At 47.9% G+C, this 20,774-nt stretch overlaps 3 protein-coding genes across 9 annotated transcripts in view; 2 read left to right on the top strand and 1 right to left on the bottom strand.

Moving 5' to 3' along the window:
• The window catches only part of MSI1 (musashi RNA binding protein 1), a 30,175-nt gene extending 24,854 nt beyond the window's left edge, over positions 1-5,321 (top strand). For 3 of the 4 annotated variants that reach the window (XM_064675370.1, XM_064675371.1, XM_064675369.1), the window contains 4 exons: positions 1,202-1,270; positions 1,396-1,550; positions 2,059-2,124; positions 3,022-5,321. In XM_064675370.1, the coding sequence (XP_064531440.1) occupies positions 1,202-1,270; positions 1,396-1,550; positions 2,059-2,100 (266 nt within the window). In that variant the 3' untranslated portion in view covers positions 2,101-2,124; positions 3,022-5,321. The remainder of the gene's footprint in view (positions 1-1,201; positions 1,271-1,395; positions 1,551-2,058; positions 2,125-3,021) is intronic. The other variant, XM_064675368.1, reaches the window with a different exon arrangement.
• A 79-nt stretch (positions 5,322-5,400) lies between these two features.
• On the top strand, positions 5,401-9,117 carry PLA2G1B (phospholipase A2 group IB). 2 transcript variants are annotated; one of them, XM_064675383.1, is made up of 4 exons: positions 5,401-6,505; positions 7,314-7,476; positions 8,200-8,327; positions 8,930-9,117. In XM_064675383.1, exons 2-4 carry the CDS (start codon positions 7,352-7,354, stop codon positions 9,049-9,051), a joined length of 375 nt encoding a protein of 124 aa, XP_064531453.1. In that variant the 5' UTR covers positions 5,401-6,505; positions 7,314-7,351; the 3' UTR covers positions 9,052-9,117. The 2 variants fall into 2 exon arrangements, with proteins under 2 accessions (XP_064531453.1, XP_064531452.1); XM_064675382.1 differs by lacking the exon at positions 5,401-6,505 and adding an exon at positions 6,518-7,243.
• Positions 9,118-12,074: 2,957 nt separating this feature from the next.
• On the bottom strand, positions 12,075-18,432 carry SIRT4 (sirtuin 4). Of its 3 annotated transcripts, none has more exons than XM_064675381.1 (4): positions 17,933-18,432; positions 16,971-17,265; positions 15,790-15,869; positions 12,075-12,195 (listed from the first exon to the last, which is right to left on the bottom strand). In XM_064675381.1, exons 1-4 carry the CDS (start codon positions 18,430-18,432, stop codon positions 12,183-12,185), a joined length of 888 nt encoding a protein of 295 aa, XP_064531451.1. In that variant the 3' UTR covers positions 12,075-12,182. The 3 variants fall into 3 exon arrangements, with proteins under 3 accessions (XP_064531451.1, XP_064531449.1, XP_064531450.1); XM_064675379.1 differs by lacking the exon at positions 12,075-12,195 and adding an exon at positions 14,491-15,224 and having other exon boundaries at positions 15,667-15,869; XM_064675380.1 differs by lacking the exon at positions 12,075-12,195 and adding an exon at positions 14,491-15,224.
• Between the last annotated feature and the right edge of the window lie 2,342 nt (positions 18,433-20,774).

Raw genomic sequence — 20,774 nt, 5'->3', positions numbered from 1 at the left:
TTGCTCCAGCACCCAGGCTGTGAGCAGGCAGGTGCTTTGTCACCACAGCACGAACCTGGTGTCTCAGCAGATAAGATTGCAAAGGCAAGGAGGGTTTCTCCTGGAAAAAAACCTGGAGTTTTAAGAAGACCTCACCTCCTTTCTCAATAAAACCGCATTCATTCATGAGTTAGGGACTTGCAGCAGTGATGGGGCAGGAGGGTGTCTACCAGCAGCCTTTCTTTCCCAGAACAGCATCTTTGGGGGTGATGTGAAGCAGCAACATGCCTTCGTTGGCCCAGGGCCTGTAATGAGCGGCTAACCCAGATAGAAGCCTCATATGACGTTTGCTTGAAACAGGCTGGTGCCTGCTACTAAATATTCCCTCATAAGCTAGTCTGGGTTTCAGCCTTAACGCGATTGATTTGTTCTGACCTCTTTTTATGGTGCTCTAAACAGAATCACAGTGAATTTCACATTCAAGCATGAAATGCTGACCCAGTCATTTTAAGGGCAAAGAGAAACATACTGGCTAGATGCCTCCTGCCCTGAGGGCTGGATGCCTGTGGCAGTAGAGTTGGGAATTAGAACTGCTACATATAAATTAAGACTTACTGTTTTAATTAAGCCATTTCTAGTTCCTGCTCCCTAGGTATATGTTTCCTTCTTTTCTACAATGAACAATGAGGGTTTGAGCAATTCAGGAGCAAAATTCAGCGTGGGGAGGATGGTGCATCTTAAGCAGAGACACAGGGAGAAAGAGGCTATTAAAATGTTATTCAAGAATACTACCAAGAGACAGAGGAGGAGTTGAGCCTCAGGACGTTGAGCTTCAGCTGCTGTCCCTGAGCTGCTGCGTTTCTCCACATTTACTGCCAAAATCTGGATCTGTAGCTTCAGATTAACTGCATCTTGCAAGCTAAGTAGTGGCAGGATATATCTGAAATTGCCCACTTCTGGTTCAGCTCTTCCATGTCGTGCCCTTGGCTGCTCTGGGGTGTGGGCTTGGCAGAGCATGGCTCGTGCATTCCCCTGGACATTGGCTGTGCAAAAGGACACAGATAAATGCAGGGCTGTGCACTTCCCGGTTGTCATCCTTTGTTGTCCCCTGTGGTGCACTAAGGCCATATGTACGTGTGGGCCCAGTATTTTGCAGCAGGAAATGAAGGCTTCTGTCGAGGAGTTTCCCATGCCCCTGAGATGCCTGTTCCTTCTTTTCCAGCGATCCCCCTCACTGCGTATGGACCGATGGCGGCAGCAGCGGCTGCGGCGGCCGTGGTGCGAGGGACAGGTAACTGCCACTGGCCTCCCCAGGGCGGGGTCCTGTCACGGAGCTTTGCCAGGGGCCACGGGAGGGGGGTGGGACGGGGTTGCATTTTTGGGATCTTCACTACGTAGTTTTGCTGCCTGCTGTAGGTTCCACCCCCAGTCGCACCGGTGGATTCCTGGGCACCACCAGCCCCGGGCCGATGGCAGAGCTTTATGGAGCCGCCAACCAGGACTCAGGGGTCAGCAGTTACATCAGCGCTGCCAGTCCAGCCCCGAGCACCGGCTTCGGGCACAGCCTAGGGGTGAGTGTTCCCTGTCTGCCCTAGGGCTCAGTACTCCCTGTTGGCTCTGTGGGGGGAGGGAGGTGGAGAGTGGCACGGCCAGGGGAAGGGGCTGTGTCTCCACAAGGTGATGGAGGTGAGCAGCAGCGGGCAGCCCCCTCAGCCCACAGCCTGATTTCTGTTCAAGAAATGCCACCCACTGCAGCATTGGCTGAGCCCCAGACCACAGGCAGCCAGTGCAGAGTGCAGCAGCTCACTTGGAACCCCCATCCCTGGTCTCTGCTGGGTCTTCCTGATCACCACTCAAGGTCCTGATTTCCAGACCTTTCTCTGATCTGGCTCAGGCTTTGCAAGAGCCTGTCTTGGCCCTGACACACTGTGATGTGCAGGGTGATGTGCTCTTTAGACCTGCCACCTCCAACTGAAACCAGCTTTCCCAGCATCTGAGCCATGACTGAATTTGTTGTGGTAGTAGTTCTCCTTCACTTTTCTTTTGTTTAAGAGTGGGGTTTTAACTCTTTCTTCACAGGGTCCCTTGATTGCAACAGCTTTTACCAATGGGTATCACTGAAGCTGGGGACCAAGAAGGCAGGAGGTAAGAGAACTTTGAACAGGAGTGGGAAATAAGAGAGAGGAGTAAGGTTCTGAGCTGGCCCTGTGCTTGGGCTCTTGGCTGAAGCTGTGGATGCTGCTGTGAGGCTCACCAGCCTGACCCAGTCCTGTGGCCAGCCTGGGGCTGGGAGTGTTGTGGAGAGGTGACTTTGTGTCTGGGCAATAAGAGGAAGGAAATGGAGCATTGACAGGAAGAGGAAAGGGTTGGCCAGAGTCACAACCCAGTGGTGATCCTGAGAGATAAGCTTGGCTCACCTGTGTGGCTGGGGAAGCCTCTGCCATGCAGCTGGTTGTTCTCACTGCTGCTGAGATCAGTCTCTGAGGAGCAAGGTTTTTCATCTCCTGCCTGGGAGAAGGGTAGAAGGAAAATCTGATCAGTTCTGTTTCTGGTCCTCAGATGGGCCAGAGAGGGAACTGGTGAGTGGTTGTTGTTTGCTTTGCAAATGTAACTGAAGTGAGCTGGCTTAAAATAAAAATTAAAAAAACCCAACAACCAAGCAACAACCAGCTTTTAAAAAAGGAGGGCAGAAACTTGCAGGGAACAGTGTCCAGGCAGGAGCCTGTGGCAGCCTGGTGGGGCTGCACTGAGGTGGGTGCTGGAGAAATGACTGGACCCTGCTATGTCCCAGCCCTTCCAGGGGTCAGGAGTGTGACAGCCCTGGGCAGGCCACATGGTGCATGGGACCCTGTTTCCCAGGGTCCTATTAAAGATGGAAACATCCCTGCCACGCCCCATCCCTGTGCCAGCGAGGGGCAGAGCATGTGTTGAGGCACGGTTTGGGTACCGAGTGTTTCTGTCAGATCACACTGGAAGAAAACCCCAAGAGAAAAGCTGTGGTTGTTCTAGATCCTGTCCCTTCCCTCCCCTGCTGTCCCACAGATTCCCCAGTGACCTAACCGAGGACAGCAAGCGGCTGGAGGATCTGGTGAGCCTCGGGGGATGAGCCAAGGTTACCTTTCTCTTGAATCAAACTGCACACTGCCGGCTGGCTGCCAGGCTCCTGCCGCCCTGCCCCGATCTCTCCCTTTGACCAGACCACACTGGACTGAACCCGAGGAGATCATCTCGCTTTCTTACTAACCACCGACGGTTTACGCTTCCCCCCTCCCTGCCCCCAGCCCACTGATTCTTCTTTTATTTATTTTATTAGCTGTTAGTTTTTATTTTTTTATTTTATTTTTTTATCTTTTTTTTTTTGGGGCTGCCCCTTCTTTTTGTTGTTTGCTCTTTCCCGAGCTAGTAGACATATTTTATGAATTGGCTTTGTGATTGTGTTAGGTAGGTTTCATTGAGGAGTATTTTTATTTGGCTTTGAAACTGTTTTGAATATTTTCAACTCTGTTGTTGTTGTCGTCAGTGTTTTTAAAGCACGGTATGTAACAAGAATGCAGTTCTGAAGGGAAGAAAGAGACACAGAGAGAGCAAAGGCTGAGAGGAACTGCTGTATTTCTATTTTTTTTAAAGAAACTGTTTTTAATTGTTTCTGTTTTGTAAATGTGAGGCTTTGAAAAGTGTGAAACTCCAAGGATCCGAAAACATTGGACATCGCTATGGAACAAAACAAATGTATATTTTGCTAAGTGAAAAACACTATCCTTACAGCTGAAAGATTTTTTTTTTTTTTCCTAGGTTTAGTTTTACGTGGGGTTTTCTTTTTCCTCCTGTATAATATGTAAATATCGCGAGCTGAACCTGGCTGCCGCCTGCAGCCTGGCTCCAAGGAGCAGCTCCAGGTCCTGGACTTGGAGCCGCAGCGTGAGCAATACTCTCTCCAGCAGAATCCTGACAGGACTCCGTTCTTTTTTTGTACACCTTTTACTGTAAGATTTAAGATTTTAAGACCTCTGATGAGATGACAGGGGGGTGGGGGGGGGCGGGCGGGGGTGAAATGTACCGGCCATCGGCTGTTTTGCTGAGCGGGTTAAAGCTGCTTCCAATTGCTCGATGTACAGACTCCATTCCTGGGCTCCGTAGGGCCGGCTCTGGGCTGGCTTAGGGAAAGGGCTTTGCCGCCGTTGCTTGTCTTGGTTACTTTGAAAGGAATTCACTCTCCAAACATTATCGCTTGCGTCAAGATTTCCTGGGAAGGGGGATCCTCCTCCGGAGGCGAGGGTGTCGGAAGGGGTGTCAGCCAGGGGGAGATTTGGGTGGTCGTTCTCTGAAGGGCAGGGCGCTGGGATGGGGACTCATTAACAGGGGAGAAAAGCATTAGGGTGGTGATTTTGGGGCGGGTTAAGGGCTTCTCAGGGATTATACGAATTATAGAATTGCAGCTTCCCGTTTGCTTTACTCTGTGTTCTGAAGACTGTGGGAATTTGTCCGTTGTCCTGTGCGGGGGTGATCCGGTCCCTTCTCCAGAACCTACTGGGGCTTCCCCTGGTATGGTCCAGGCCCCTGCTAACCAGCACTCTGCTAGGGGAGGCCTCCAGCAGGAATACATGGGGCAGGTTTGGGTCTGGATTTCAGTGAACCAAAGACCTTGTTAAGGGGGGTGATTAAGCCTTTTATTAAGATGCAGCCAAACTCTTTTCCCAGGGAAATAACAGCTTCATCTTAAGTTTTAAAAATCATTCCCTCTTTTCCCCCAAACTGAGCCCCTGTAAGGGAGAGGGGCATTTAAGAAAGGACCGGGAGGGTCATGGCACCCACAGGGCCCTTTTCCATCTCTCCCCTGTTTGCTGGAGCTTGTCCTGACCTGGGCGATGCGTTTGGAGAGTTCTGTTTAGGTAAGAAGGTACTTTAACAGATCAGTACTGAAAACACAAAGCAATAATTTTTGTTACTGAGACAAGAGTCTGTATGTCTGTTTTTTTAAATATTTCCTAATTAAAGAAGAGCTGCATTTTATTGGGTTTATTTTTATTCTATATACTTCAAATTTGGGTCTGCGGACAGCGCTTTCCTCCCTCTTGGTATACGCGCTGAACTGCTTCCGTGCCCCCTCCAGACATCCCGGGCCAGCTGTGCTGCTGCTGGGCTGTGAGTCACTCTCTGGCCACTGCTGCCACTGCCTGGAGGCTGGGGCTCCGGTTTCAGGGTGGGCATTTTTTTTAAAAGAAAAATAAAGCTGTGTTTTTAAGCCAGTAAGTTATTACACTCCAGTGTTTGTTCTCTCCACACCTGTAACCCTTTTTCCAGATTTCAGTTTTAAATTCCTAATAAATTATTTGAAAACTGTCCTCCTCTGTCATCATTTGGGGGTGGGAGGGTTTTCCAATGGGAGAGGTTTCAGGTGAACTTGGACCTGGCAGGAGTCGCATCCTGCCATTAGGATAAAAGCCCCAGGCTCAGCTCTTCTGCTCCCACTGGCAGTGGCCCAGTTTATAATGTGAGGCAGGTCTGGGTTTAGTAGAGATTGTGTCTCTCCTCTGCATTACAGAGGTTTTGTATAAGTATTTATAGGTTCAAAAAAAGGAGGAGATAATGTGGTGCTTAGAAGTTTGGCTCATGCCCTGGGTTCAATGACTATGGTGAGCCAAGTAAGCTAGATCTGAGAAAGTAAAATGAGATGAGAAGTCTTTAACAGACAGTGCTACAAGAGAAAGGAGAATTCTATGTGTGAAATAAGGAACCCTGAGCAAGTCTAGGAAAAGCAGTCTTAAAAATAATTTAAGGTTCAAGTCTGTAAGTTGGAACCAGCTGTAAGCTGGCATGTGCTCATGAGTGTACTGAGTGAACTGAGTGTACTGCTTTGTATACAGCACAGGTTGGGGGAAACCAAACATAGCATGGGTGGAAAAATCTTTACCCTGCTGGGATTTTTCTCATGAGGCACTCTTGTAATGTGCAAATGCTTGCTTTCCCACACATGGTGATCCTCTTGTTGAATTAAAACGTTATGAAAATCACCATGAGACATTTTTGATTTATGACTTGAAGAGGCCGGTTTTCTGGAAGTTTTCTGGGAAACGTTAAGTAATACATCAAATACCAACAATTGCAGAAAAAGGAGCTGGAGTTTCATAGATAAGAGAACAGATAAATAATAATTCTAAAAAAAAAAGAGTAAAGGTGATCAAAGTATCAGAGAAGAGAGGGAACACTTCAGTGGATATTGAAGGGAAAGTCAGCAGATTGATCTATCAACAAAAGATTAAATTATTTTTTCTGAGCTAACTGTGGTAGGGACTGTCCTTTATGTCAGCCTTTAATGTTTGTCCAGTGCTCTGTCAGAACACTGGGGCCTAAATAGGGAGTTCAGTGTTTTGGACTTACCCCTGGCTGATTCTAGGAAGCTTTTTCTTACCCATTTCTTGAACTTCATTCAAGGTTCCCAACTCACCTCATCCCTTGGCATAGAGAACCAAAGGGCCTAACTGGGTTCTGCATTGGTGCTGGAGAAGGACAAACTGCTCTCTCTAAGGTAATGAAGTCTGCTGTGTATGTTGATACTTCTAAGCCCAGTTCATTTCCACTGTAAATCCCTTAAGGCCACATAAAAACAGACACTACTTGTTAACTCAGATACAGACACTTTCCAGGTCACTTGGCTCCTGTTTCTTGCCTAGTAGTACCTCCTTCTCCTCTGTGGTTTTGAAGTAAAGAACAGCTCGAATTTTTTTTTGGTTCAGCTCATGCCAAATGGTTATTTGAGGTGAGTGGACAACTTGAACCTTATTCTCTGAATTAGGCCAGGAGAATCCATGGAGAGATATATGATTAATGATAACTGGGTTACTATAAAAAGAGGATGCAGGTATTAGTGACAGGTGGTTATTAGTGTGCCAGCAAATTCCAACTTAACTACCATACTGCTACTATTTTTCAGCAGAGGGACCTTAAAAACATCCAGGTCTTTCAGGCTGACTTCTAATAGCATCACTACAAGAATTTAATAGCAAAAATTTAGAGAGCAAATATTTGCCTTCCCAGCTTCCATAGAGTTCACTCAATTGGCCTTCAATTGGTCACGCCACAACCTCCCACTCACAGTCTCCGATGGAAGAAGTCTACATTTAGTAACGTAAATACTGGCTGGTTTATCTCATACCCATGTCAAGGTGAGCTTGTCGTATAAAGAGACACCAATTCCCTTTATCGCCAGTCTCTCTGTCAAGTCCTGCAAGAATGAAGTTCCTGACCCTGCTTTTCCTGTTGTCGGGTGCGTAGGTGCCCTCACCCCCGGACTTGGTAACAGTCAGCCTGACTCTAACCTCTGTGTCTCTCCTCAGTGGGCGCAGCCAGCGCTGATGATGTCTCTCCCCGGGCCATGTGGCTGTTCCGCAAGTTGATCAAGTGCACCCTGCCTGACAGCCACCCGCTGCTGGACTTCAACGGCTACGGCTGCTACTGCGGCTTGGGAGGCAGCGGCACTCCAGTTGATGAGCTCGACAGGTTTATAACACCCTGCTTTTACAAACCTCTTTCCTTGCTTGTGCTTTCCTGGTTCTGCACCCCAGCTTCATCTCAGCTGGCCCTGCCTATAAACACTCACAAACCCACCAGCTGCTGTGAACGAAGCTTCCTCTCACAGATGGATTCAAAGGAACAAGGATGTGCAGTATCACACCTCAGTGCCTTATTACTAAGATAAAATATAATCCCAGCAACTCTCTTTTCCTTCCTATGGCAGCACAGCACGCTCATTCCAGCATTTTTTCCAGCAGTGTTGTGCCAGCAGCCTGGGCGCAGCTCTGCACACTCTGCCCAGTGCACAGCCATCAACACATGCAGGGCTGAGCTGGAAAATGCTGGGAAACGACTTGGACAGTTTAGAGATCACACAAGTCTGACAGCCAAGACACCGTGCTTTGTGTTGGCTGTGAGCTCTCAGCACCACTGAGGGGGTGTATCGGGTAAACACTGGCTTTTGCTTTCTCTGTGCCCAATAGACAATTGAGATCATCTCCAGTAAGTACACGTGTACCACACACCTCTCAGACCATGAGCTGGCACAGCCGTGTCCCTTTGGGGCTGCTCTCTTGTCACTGGGTATCTTTTTGATTTTGGGGTTTTTTTTTGTTCAGTGCCTTGTCAAAGTAACCATAGTATATTTGTGTGTCTTACAGGTCAGCTGTATTTCTGGTAGCTTCTGACCTTTTTCTCCTTGTTTCCCAGGTGCTGCCAGGTACACGATAACTGCTACGGAGAGGCAAAGAAATTGGACTCATGCAGATTCCTCCTGGACAACCCCTACACCAAGTCCTACAAGTACAGCTGCTCCAGCGGGGAGATTACATGTAGCAGTACGTCCACTTCCACATGACTCCAAATGTTCTCCCTTCTCTCTTTGGAAGGAACAGGGCTCTGTGTTACACTCACACTTCTGTGGCAGGAAGACGGGGGGCTGGTTGTCAGAAAAGGGACACCTCACACAGGCACTGGAGCGAATATTCTCCATATAGCCCACAATTTAAAGTTTATGAAGATATATGGTATCACAGGGAAGCCTGTCTCCTCTTCAGGGGACTGAGTCCCTGTGGTACTTTTCTGGGATCCCTTTTAATGGCACTACCCAAGAGATCAGCATGTTAACTGGGCAGTGTTACACGGCTTTTGCCGGACACCTCTGATGAACGGTGAAACCTTTATAGAGCTCTGGAACCGAGGTAAAGAGCAGAGAGGCCGGCAAACAGCACTGCAGGAGGGGAGGGAGGAAGGGGCCAGAGATGGCCGGGCTGGAGCACACAGCTTTGGATGCAGAGGGTTTAGTGGGGAGAATCCTGTGCACCCCAAAACGATGGCAGCAGTGAAACGGGTACACCCTGACAGCAGAAATGCCAGCCTGAGCCACCGCAGTGCCTGGCGAAGGAGCTGCGGGGTCTGAGCGCTCCTCTCTCTCCTCCAGGCAAGAACGACGAGTGCTCCTCGTTCATCTGCAACTGCGACCGCACCGCTGCCATGTGCTTCGCCAACACGCCCTACAACCCCGAACACAAGGATCTGGATAAAAAGAAATACTGCCAATAGTCTCCCTCCTGCCCCTCAGGGCGGCCGCAGGACTTAAAAACCACCTCAATAAACGCCTTACATCAACCCGCTGCTTCCCACCGCGCTGCGACGACACAGGGTCGGGAGGAAAGCCGGGGAGGGGCGGGGCCTCCCCACCTCCCCTCACGCCCCGCCCCCTCTGCCCACGGCTCGCTGGGGCGCGCGTGGCGCCCCCGCCTTCGCTGATTGGCCCTTGGAAGCGGCGGGGGCGGGGCGGGGCGCGCGAGACCGCGAGCAGGTGCGTCCCGCGTGCAGCCCCGCCCCGCCCCTCAGGTACCCGCGGGCTGAGGGTGGGGCTGCGGCTCCGCGGTGCGACTGTCCTGTTTCCTCCACACTCGAGGGGCTCCTTAGAGCGACCCTCCCGCACTCCTTCACCCTCCACGGGCTCCTCAGGGCGACCCTCCTGCACTCCTTCACACTCCAGGGGCGCCTCAGGGCGCCCTTCCCACTCTGTCACCCTCCCGGAGCTCCTCAGGGCGACCCTCCTGCCCTTCCGGGGCTCCTCAGGGCGACCCTGCCTCCCTCACCGTCCTGGGGGCTCCTCAGGGTACCTCTCCCGCCCTCGCAGGGCTCCTCAGGGTGACCCTCACGCCCTCCCTCACCCTCCCGGGGCTCCTCAGGGCGACCTTCCCACACTCCCTCACGCTCCAAGAGCTCCTCAGGGCGACCTTCCCACACTCCCTCATACTCCAGGGGCTCCCCAGGGCACCTCTCCCGCCCTCACGGGGCTCGTCAGGGTGTCCTTCCCGCCCCCTCACCCTGGCGCCGGGCTGCCCACGCGGTAGCCACAGCACAGCTGCCCCCGGGGCACGGCTGCGTGAGGGGATTGAGCTGCTCGGCCGCTCCCCGCTCTGAGGGAGCCCTTCCGCTGCCCGGCGCCGTTCCCGGTCAGGAGCTGCAGGACAGGAGGTAATGTTGGCTTGGAACGCAGGGCCCCCCTCTGAGGGATGGTATCTGCCCCTGTTTTCCAGCCCTGCCAAGGTCCTGTGCCAAAGCCGCCCCCCGCCCTTGGTACCAGTTGTGCTGGCAGAGGCTTTAGGGAGGTGCGGGTGAGCTCCTGGGGCAGGGGCTGCTCACTCCTGTTCCTCACGGGAATGAACTGTACCCAAACATGGAGCAGAACCCAAGGATCTGCAAGAGGGCTCTGAGAAACTAGAAACAGATGGAGAAGGAAGAAGCTGGCTTGATATGTTGTTGGAAGGTACTTGCAATGCCTTCCTGTTGAAGGTCACTGGATCTTTGAGGGCATTAGCATGATAATGAGATAGGATAGTAAATTGCATTTTGTTTGTTTTTTTTTTTAATGAAAGAAAAAATGGAGTGTGTGGCAGCCAGATACTCCATCTTATGGCACATCAAGTCCTAGTTTTGTACCAGTATTTGTTGCTTATTTTTCCTTGGGTGTTTGTGTACGTGAATTTTCTGGAAACGTTGAGTACTTTGGGGTCCTCCAAAGAAATCCTGAGGATCCTGGATGTGCTCCCAAGATGTGGCCGAGATGAATCATTCCTAGGGCTGGAAGTGCAAGATGAGATCTCCTGTGCTCACACACTAGCTCTGATTCTCTGAAATTATTTTTTGTAGAACAGTAAAGCTCCTAAGTAAATGTTACTGAAATCCCTTTGTAGTGATAAATTATAAATCCTGTTGTAGAGAAAAAAAAGTAAAATACCATCACTATCTAGAAGGAACACTGTACTTTTGAGCTGTATCATCACTAGCAGAGAAGACTGCTGGGGTGCAGTTGGAAGCATTTCAGAACCTGTTGGTATAAATTTGGCCTGTAAAAGGAACTCTCTAGATTTGAGGTGAGCAGTGTATCTACTCCTGGCATCCAGCATTTGGGGCACACTAGCATTCCATAGATAAATTCAATGGATAAATGAAGGCTCCATTTCAATTTATATCCATCCTACTCTGTACAGATTTGATAAGCCTACACTTATGTTTAGTCCCTTGATCATGCTTCTCATTTCCATGCTGCTTTGGTGGTGTGAAAGACCTAACAGTAAATTCAAACATCCTCCATCCATAGGGAACCTTCCCACAAAATGTAGCGTGTCAGGCCCTAATGAAGGGCACAGGTGGGGAGGCTGAAGGGGTTCTGCTAATTAGGGCTTTGAGGAATGTTGTGGAAAGAGCAGGGCCAGTGATTGCTTGAACTGACTCACTGCCAGTGTATGGAGAGTACAAGGTGTGTGTGAAGATCTTCTGCCATGACAGCCTGTTCCAAAACAGAAACACAAGGTATCCCTGTGCTCAGCAAGCTGGGGAGCTCTGAGGCCCCTCACAGCACTGCAGCTGGGACATGAGATGCTGGAGGGACAGCAGCTCTGTGGGCTCACTCTGCAGAAGTGAAATCTCAGCCTCTTATCTTCCTTTTCTCTATTGTTGTTTTCTAGGCCAAGATTTTTCAGTCTCTGCAGGGAGAGTTGAATTACTCTTCACTATATGGGCATTGCAGAGATGAAAGGGAAAGTGCTCCAGCTGAGGTGAGACATGCAGAGAGCAAACAACTGTGCTCCTGGTAATGATCCTGTGTCAGTTCCTATTCGGGCCTGAGACCAATACAAGACATTTGTACTGTTGGTCTTCCTCTCAAGCTCAGCTTTTCTTCTTCCCTGCCATTGTCTAGTTAGTGGTGCAGAAGGTGGTACTTGGGTATCTTTCCTTAGTGGGAAAGGACAGAATTGCAGGTGTCTGGAACAGTCTTTCACCTTCCTGCTGCAAAGGCTGGGAAAGGGTGACATCCAAGGCAGTTATGGGGGAAGAAGCACACTCTAGAAGGTAGATTTGGGTCATTTTCCAGAAGTCATGAACAAGCAGGTGTGTCAGTAGGAGCAATGTGGGAGGCTGCACTTACACCACAGCCACCCAGCCCTCCAGGCCATCTGCAGTCTGTGTTGCCCTCACTGGAGCTCAGTGTGTGAAATACCTCTCTCTGGCTGCTGGGCTCAATTACAGTTTGCTCTGAGAATTTGCCCAGAAACAAAGACAAGATGTGCCAAATAGGAAGTGGCTTTTATTTGCTTTGGGTAACTCCAACCCCACTTCCAGAGGAGCAGCAGAAAAATCCATTATAAGGTACTCTCAGCTCCTCTATCCAAACCTCAGGAGGAACAGCTGTAAGAAAAAGGGAAGAGCATAAGCTGTTGATTCAGCTAATTTCATGGTAAAAAAAACTGTCCTTGTGCTGTTGTCTGATATGTACATTTGGCACCCTTAGGTGCACAGAGCTATGACTGCAAGCCATGAGCTAAAATACTGGTGGACTGGTCTAAAAACTATGAGCCAGAAAAGGTGGGAGAGGGTTGAATCATGTGGAGGATGAGACTGACTTAAAGCAGACAGCATAGATAGAAAGGATCTGTGAGAACACTGCTCAGGCTCTGTAACACTTCTTTTCCCATAGTTTTAGCCAATAACACAAAGATTATGGCCCTTTTGTTTTAGCTTTCAGGAACAACATTTCTCCCCCTTTTTAAACCCTCCTCCCTAGCAAATTCTGCATTGTCTGAGAGAACGAAGCTGAACACTAGGTCAGTTATGTTACTGAGTTTGTTGTTTTCCCACAGCATGGCTAATTCCTATAGTGCTCAGCCCTGGAGGTTTCTGTAACTCCCTCCAGGCTGGTGATGACATCAGTAAGCTGAGAAACACAAACTTCTCAGGATAGGCCTTTGCTAGCTGCCTGCAAAGACATAGTTATGTTCTGATAGCTGTTATCTCTCTGCATTGCATCTTCCCACACAAACAGCCCCCAAGGAGTGACAGGGGAAGGTGTCAGTCAGCATTAGAGTGATGCAGATCTGGCTTTTGGTGCAGGATCTTTAGGCGCTCTCAGGCATTTCTCAGTTGAGTGAACTTCTCAGTGGTGTCTTGGGGAACATGTTAAGAGCTGAAGTGCTCTGATCCTGCTCTAAAAGAAGTCAACTTTAGTAGTACTAGATCAGCCTAGCAGGAAAAAAAAAAAGGAACTCCTTCGTCTCAGCCTCATGTATTTGCTGCAGATATGCTCATTAACATATAGTAATAAACTATGGACATGAAGTCTACTGTAATGTTTGTTTATTGTAAGTCATTGTCTCAGGGACTTAAAAGTATAATCCCTAGAGGGTCAGGGTAATATGACTCATCTGCCAGTAATGCTGAAGAGACACCCTGACTCCTCTCCCACAGGCTCAGCTGCAGAACTGGAGAAGAGGCAGGGATAGATGTGGGAGGTTTAGTTACCTGTCACATAGCTAATTCCAAGTCTTCACTTGAAATGTTTTCTTGTTTTAGATGTTTCAGTAATGCTCCCACACCATCTCAAAATGCTGGCTCTACTGGCAGTAAACCTGCAGCCTCTGTTTTTGACACACCAATGTCACAGGAGTTTCAAGATGATGCAGATGGTGAGAAACTCAGCCCCAGCTCCTCTGCTAAGGAGGCATCAGTGCCTCTTCTTACATGGAAAAACCTATGCAAATAAATTCCCTGTGTGTGGGGACTCTGCTATACTTTAGCCATGATTTCTGCAAAAGCCTTGGTTAGCAGGACAGCTGTACTATGGACAGGACAGGTAAATATGGAGTGACATCTGTGAGCTTTCTTCACTGCCAAACAGCAGATACCTGACCTGCTGCAAAGTGGGGTCTCCATTAAATGAGAGCTGAATGCAGGTGGGGGTCCTGAACTGATCTCACTTGGTTTCTAAGTGAAGCTGTCTCTCCTCTGACCCATAACAGCCACATCTTGAAATGCATTAAGCATCTTAATGCCCTCTACCTTCTCCAGAAATTGGGTGCCTATGTATCCCTTATTTTCTGTGCTTTACTTGCTCCTGCCTGGCATGGATTTGAATCAACAACAAAGCAAAAAAGAACTTTGTATCACGTGGTCAGTTGTCCTTGCTTTGCTACTTGACCTTTTAGCAGATGACTCTGTCATCCTTGTTTCCAACTGCTTGTTACAGTTCTTGTCAAAATATTAGTACAGGACATGTTATTTGCAGAGTAGGAGGGGGCATTTGTAAAGCCCCAACAATTAATATCCCTCATAGCCAGAAGGGAAGTGGTAGATTCATGCAGAAGGTCAAGTCAAAAATTCAGTGTTCTAGTTTGTGCAAGGTTCTGTCTTTTACTCTGTAAAAGGTTTGATATGGCTTACAATACCACCCTCAGGATCAACAAAAAATGGTTAGCCAGTAGTGATGGATCTCCTGTTAGGAGTGTGGAAATTGCATCTATTAATAGCTTGAGATTAGCTCCTGAGGGAGACCTATTGTACAGATTTAATTGTATTTCCCTCTTAATTCATCAGCTGCTAGTAATTACATTCCGCATTTTTGCAATGGAAAAAATGGATCTAAACTGGCTATTGAGAGTGTACTTAAATAAATCATAGGAGGGAGAGAAAATTACAATGCAAACAGTATCAATCTTGTAAACAATTTCAATTCACTACTTAGCTATTCATTAATTAAATAACATACTCAGAAAACGCATTCTGGAAAATGTAGCAGCCCCTCTGAAAGCAGTGCTGGTCAGATTAGCTTAAAGTAACTCCTCTGGCATTTCAACAATATTTAATTTTTAAAGGGTTCAAATAGGAAGCAGTTTAGCTTGTTAACTGACAGTTTAGGGAAATGCTGACTTCCTGTCCTTGCTGGAAGATGTCAGCCTTGTACTCTGTGCTTCCAAATAATCTCTTACAAGAGCAGTGTTTTTGTTCAGCTTCTATTTTAAATCTTTTCTTTAAATGACAACTGCAGTTCCTCTTGCCTCCTTTTTCTAGGGACATTGGATCCTCCAGCAGATGCCCAGGTTTCCCACATCGCCCTCCTGTGCTGTAGCCTCAAGTTACTCAGTCAAAATCCCTGTCCCTCATTCTCCTCTGGGGACAATTATAATTAAGGTATTTTGTCCTCAGTTACAGCAGTCCAATTATCCTGTCCCAGTGAATGAAAAGGCACTGTTTACCACGGCAAGGTAAGGCAGAAAAGTGTTTTTTTCATCATCATCCTGTTTCCCGATGGTTTCAATGGAGGGAACTGGCGAGGCCGACACGTGCGAGGCTTGCTGCCCTCTCCTGGTGTCCTCAGCGGCCGTGCACCAGATCTCACAGCTGCCTCCTAGATGGAGGTTTTCCCCTTTCTGAGATGATGATTCCTGCAGGAGTGGAAGGAAGAAGCTGCTTTATCGATGGAATTGATTACTTTAAACGGCAGTGTCTGCTTAGGATTAGCTGGACCAATTCGACCAGGAAGAGCTTTGGAATTATCAGTTGCAAAGGCAACAGTGTGATCAGGTTCTCTGGAACTACAGATGATCTCCTGTAGTTTTCTCATACTGACAATTGGAATTCAACACTGCTGAGTCTTCTGGCTACTCCTGCCCAGTTTTCTGGGAGCATTAGCACTTAGTATGCTTTTTGTTTATGATCATGGGAAACAGTATCGTGGCCCATCAGAGCGTAACTGTTACAGATGAAAATTTCCAGCCACGTTTTGATGCACGCTGTGGGAACATCTTTTTAGTCAGCACATCTCAGCCTCAGCATTTGTCAGGAACCCATCTTCTTACCCCGTGACTGACCAGGGAAGGTACTCACCTTGCAGAAATAACTTTACTCCTGATAGCTACTGGAGCTCAGCGGGTTGGGTCCTGTGCAACAATCAAAGGCAGCAGCTCCCCACAGCGGGAATTCAGTTTTAAGGATGCAAAGTGATCTAACCTTGTGGGCCCGATGTTAAGGACTGCAATTGGCAGCTTCTTCTCCCGGGCAGCGAGAGCAAACCTGTAACCAGAGTATACCTGCAGGAATAACAGAAGACAAAATTACTGGCAGCTTAGGCAAGGGAAGAGCTACGGAAAGGAGTAAGGAAAGGAAAAGAGTTGCTGTTGGCAGCGGGAAAAGGGGCTGTACATACAGGGGTCAGGTATGAAATGCCTTCGTTGTGGAGCACACAGAAAAGAACAGCTTTTAACCTCTGTCAGTGAAGGATTTGCAATTTCATAGAAACTGAAACTTCATAGCCCATGGAAAGAAAACATCCTTGTCTTTTAGTAAATCTCTGCAGCAGCTTTTATTAGTTATCATAGGTTCTTAAATGCTGCACTTTGATGGTTCTCACATGGCCCAGCTTAGGTGGTACAAGAACAAACCTAAGGCATTTCAATCATTCCTGTACAAAGGATTATAAGCTTAAGAAGTGCAAGCTCAAGGAATTTGTCTCCAGTATCCTGAAGCCAAGAGAATCACAAGCAGGCAGCCTTGGTTTTGTCTCATTCTGGGAGGTGTTAGAGTAGGGGATTTTAACGTAATAGAACTTGTTCCTGAAAAAATTTCTCTTATACAAACACTATTACAAAATGGTTTAATTGTTTAATTACCTGTTGTTTAATTACCTTACCTTATCTATAAGAGGCTAATGGAGAAAACACACTGTGATACAAAGGACAATCCTAAGCAGTAAGGAAAGGTATTTCAGCTCTCTTTTTGAGAATTTAATAAGGAATTAGACGTCCTAAAATCTGAAATTTCACACAGTGTGCCACGGGGCCTAAAATGCTGCCAAAGGCTAAAAATTTCAAGCAAAAAAAAAAAGTGAGGACTGAATTGTGCCAGGTTATCTTGGGTTTGTGGGCAATTGTGAACCTACGGCGTCCTGATGGAGGAGGCAGCAGAGAGAGGTCTGAATGGAGTTATTTATAGCAGCACAAAGTGACAGGGAAGCCCAAACAAGTAACCTGTGGAGCCAGATTCCAACCACAGTAAAAATAAAATACAAAGAAGCTCTGCAAAGGCTGATCTGTTCCACAAGCCATTTGTAGTCCTACATTGTGGAACCCAGGATTGCTGCAGGCAGAGTAGCAGGGAAGCAGGAATGCAGTGTGGGAGGCAGACCCACTTACCTGCATGGAGGATCCTGCCACCAGCATGGAGTCTGATTCCGCCAGGCGCTGGTGCACAAAACTCACTTTTTCCTGGCTCACCGTGTCTCCAAAGAATGTCACGTCAGGCTTCAGGATTCCACCGCATTTACGGCAGGCTGGGACTTGGAAGCTGCGCACCTGCTCATCCGTCAGGAACACATCCCCATCTGGAGCCACGCCAAATGCCTCAGCTTTCCAGGTAGGATTCAGAGCCTCAAAGTGCTCCTGGAGCTCAGAGCGCAAGATTCGGTCTCCACAGGCCAAGCAGAAAACCCTGAAATTCAGAGCAAAGTCTTAATGGAGAGTTTCATGTCAGCTGAAGATCTGGAGCCTGTAACTTGTTCCTTAGGAGGCCTGTCATAATTGTCCATATTTATTTACCAAATAGTACAGGTCAAGGAGCTGTCTTTCTACCTCCAACTGTTGCTTTGTAGGAATGCTCTAGAGGAAGTGCTTTGAACCCTGTGCATCCTCTCTCCCAGTTCAGGCTGTGCTTTTTCATCTGGAAACCTGGGTAATCCCAGCCAGGCTGTGATGGCCCTTCTCCAGTCCACTCATGCTGTGCAATTCTGGCACTATCCACTCTGCTTAGCCCTGGTGGATAATCCTTGTATCCTCAGTATCCCCTTGTCCTCTTCTCTAAGAGGACATTTACTGTACCAAGGAATGGGGAAACTGATGCAGGCTTCAAGGGAAATGATCCAAATAATGCTCTGAAAAAACAGTGGTGGTCATGTTTCTTAAATACTGTGCTGTGAACAGCGCTGGTTTGTGATCTTTTTCTCCACCCCAGCCCAGCACCACCTTTAAGCACATCATCTCCAGGAGCACAGCATGGATGCTTTGCCTCGTTTCTCAGCAGGTGACACCGCAGCAGCCTGTCAGTCACCCCAAAGGAGGGGCTGGAGCACTGCCCCCCCTCCCCGTGCCAGCAGCGGTACCTGTGAGTGCAGCCGTGCAGTTCCGTCATGCGCTGGCTCCCGGCCTTGGTGTGAAGGGCATCCACGTTCTGGGTCACCAGCCAGTGCAGCTTCCCCAGCTTCTCCCAGTCCCTCAGAACCAGGTGTGCTGTGTTTGGCTGGTGGGAGGAGAACTGGGGCCAGCCCACAAAGTTCCTTGCCCAGTAGCGCTGCCGGGCACTGGCACTGCGAACGAACTCGGCGTGCTGGACAGGCCGTCTGTCTGTCCTGGCGTAGAGCCCGACACCTTCGGAGCGGTAATCTGGGATCCCTGACTCGGTCGAGATTCCAGCTCCAGTCATTACAAACAGCCTCTTGGAGTTAGAAACAAAGTGCTGCAGCTCCTCTACTTCCGCGGGATCTGGGGGAAGACAGGCTGGCACAAAAGTCAAGTTTGGAGAGGCTCTGGATACAGAATGGGATCTGAAATGATGGAATCTGATGGCTCTGAAAACTCCAGACAGCTTCCTGGCAGAGAACATTTTCAGCTAAAAGGCAAGAACAGAACACAAGGAAGGTAAAAGAAAGCAAAGAGCATGACCTTAATGCCATTTTCTTGAGATTCTCTGGGAAATGATGCTCATAAGTATTCTTTGCTCTTTTTTCTGTTTAGCAAGGAAGCAAACTATTTGCGAAACATTAACTAAAGCCCGCCATCCGAGGACAGCACTCGGATATCCCTTTGACAGATGGCAACACTGAGCACTGCTCAAGGTACAAGGACAAAGTTAACAGCCTTGACTTGTAGGGTTCCTGCTCTTCTATCCTGATGTGAAGGATGGCTGCCCAAGAGGAGTTGTAAAGAGCCCAGAAAGACCTGAGCATGCAAAGTCTTTCCCAGGTATGTGCAGGAAAGGCAGGAAGGCCAAGCACCCCACCCCAGAGGCACTGGCTGTTTCCTCCCCAGAAGAGACCCTTGCTCTGCTTTTTTAACACTCCTCCTGCTCCAAATCAGTCCTTTCTATTTACCCCATCTTTAACATGTGTTGTGGGAAGGGAAAGAAAAACAACCTTTAAATGTTGGGTTTTTCTCAGGACAAAGGCCTTGACAGGAGTTACTCATTTGAGGTGTGTTTTGGTTTGTTTCTAGATTTTTTTTTGTTTTGTTTTGTTTGTTTGTTTTGTTTTATTTTGTTTTGTTTTTCACAAAAGGCCTGGTGCAGAGCAGGCCTTGAAATGGGACAGAAGATTATTAGGACACTCTCTAAATGCCTCTGACATTTCCTGTTCTGTGGGTGCCACCTCTCCAGAGTCAGTGGAGAGATGAAGGGGTGCTGCTTTGCTTCTTCAGCACAAACAGGGGCTGAGAAAGAAGGGATCACCCAAATGGGTGTGGGGCAGAAAGAACTGCCTGGCAGGTAAGAATAGGACTGACACCCTGCTTAAAGGGAGGAACAGAATTCCCTGCTAGGGACAGGCAGGATGGCTTTGCTGTTAAGTAGCCTGGAACTGTGTGCAGGACCTGTTGAGACAGCAGTGGATTGGTTTGGATTTTGATTTTGTTTGGGCTTTCTAGCAGTTCTTTCTCCATTTCATTATTTTGAAACAATTTTTTCTGGGCCTCTCTACGGTTTTGGATACAAAGTACAAAAAGGTTTGAAAGTGACAGTACTGAGAATTGATTGTTTGGTATTTTTGCCTCCCACCATCTCCCTTGGCAAGGGGGCTCGTACAAGATGTGGGAGGTGGAGGAAGGACTTTAATTACTAATAAAAGGGCATGATCTCTAAAAGCTGATTGCAACAGGCCAGATTACCTGGTACATCTAAGTGGCCTTGCCTCAAGCCTCCAACTCCCCTCAAGTACCAGCTCTTATAGTAAATGGAGCAATATTTAAATACATTTAAAGCTTGGATGTTCAGCTGTAAGTATCATGATATTTAATAGATGCTAGTGGCAAAGAATAGATTTGTCTCAGTTAATCTCCAGTTCTCAAGGCTTTGCATAATCATCAGTTGAATTACAGGGAAGATTAGACTGCCTCCCTAGTCTGTATTGCTTTTTAAATCTAAGCAGTGGATTCTGTTTGCAATGATTTTTGCCTTGTTTTGCTGTTTATCAGGAGCTGTGTTGGGCATTCCCTCCGAAGAGGTTTAATTTCCCATATGAATTAATTAGAAGGGACAAAGTCTCCCAATAAACTAATTTGCTCCGAGAATAACTTCTGTCATGATGCTCCCCGAAGGCTGTTAAGCCAGTTTGATGGTAATTAAATTGCTTTAGCTTATGAAAACTCTTCATTCCTGCCTGTTATCATCAAAATATCTCTCAGAAGGAAATGTTCAGAGAGGAAATGAAATAGAAATGTAATAGGGGTTGGCCCACAGGAGAGAGAAGGCAAAAAAAGCAGATACATTTGAGAGCTGCTATGAACCAGAAAAGGACTGTGGAGGAGAGAAAGTTACAAAGGACAGAATATTTCCTGTCAAATGCAAAGCTGCTTTAAAAATCAACGTTCTCAGATTAAAAAAATAACTACTGTGCATAATAAGTAAAACTCTTTAAAAGTACCTATGGAAAGCTGAGGCTTGAGGGTTTTTTTTAAAGCACAGCCAAGATGCTCCACAGAAAAAGATCAGGCAAGGTTAAGGTAGAAGATAAACAGGATTCTACAAACGGTTACAGGCCAGAAATCCAGAGGGACTCCCATGTCATCCCGGTCTCTTGTGTTGTGATAACGGGGAGGTGCGGGGTAACAGCCGAACTAAACCCGGCTAATGAAATAAGAGGGATACAGCGAATAATGCCTGGAAACTCACCTTTCATTGCTGCCGTGCCCGACCGCGGAAGGAAAGGGCTGACTGCCGGAAGAGGAGCTTTCTGG

Source organism: Pseudopipra pipra, chromosome 18 (assembly GCF_036250125.1).
Source record: "Pseudopipra pipra isolate bDixPip1 chromosome 18, bDixPip1.hap1, whole genome shotgun sequence".
Taxonomy (NCBI): domain Eukaryota; kingdom Metazoa; phylum Chordata; class Aves; order Passeriformes; family Pipridae; genus Pseudopipra; species Pseudopipra pipra.
The sequence above is the reverse complement of the archived record's forward strand: the minus strand, read 5'-3'. Positions and strand labels throughout refer to the sequence as shown.

Coding starts and splice junctions, on each gene's coding strand:
- PLA2G1B (XM_064675382.1), top strand. CDS start 7,210: ATGAAGTTCCTGACCCTGCTTTTCCTGTTGTCGG. Junction 7,477..8,199: donor CCAGTTGATGAGCTCGACAG/GTTTATAACACC, acceptor CTTGTTTCCCAG/GTGCTGCCAGGTACACGATA. Junction 8,328..8,929: donor CGGGGAGATTACATGTAGCA/GTACGTCCACTT, acceptor TCTCTCCTCCAG/GCAAGAACGACGAGTGCTCC.
- SIRT4 (XM_064675379.1), bottom strand. CDS start 18,432: ATGTTCTCTGCCAGGAAGCTGTCTGGAGTTTTCAGAGCCATCAGATTC. Junction 17,266..17,932: donor CTGCACGGCTGCACTCACAG/GTACCGCTGCTG, acceptor TCTGAATTTCAG/GGTTTTCTGCTTGGCCTGTG. Junction 15,870..16,970: donor TGGCAGGATCCTCCATGCAG/GTAAGTGGGTCT, acceptor TTATTCCTGCAG/GTATACTCTGGTTACAGGTT.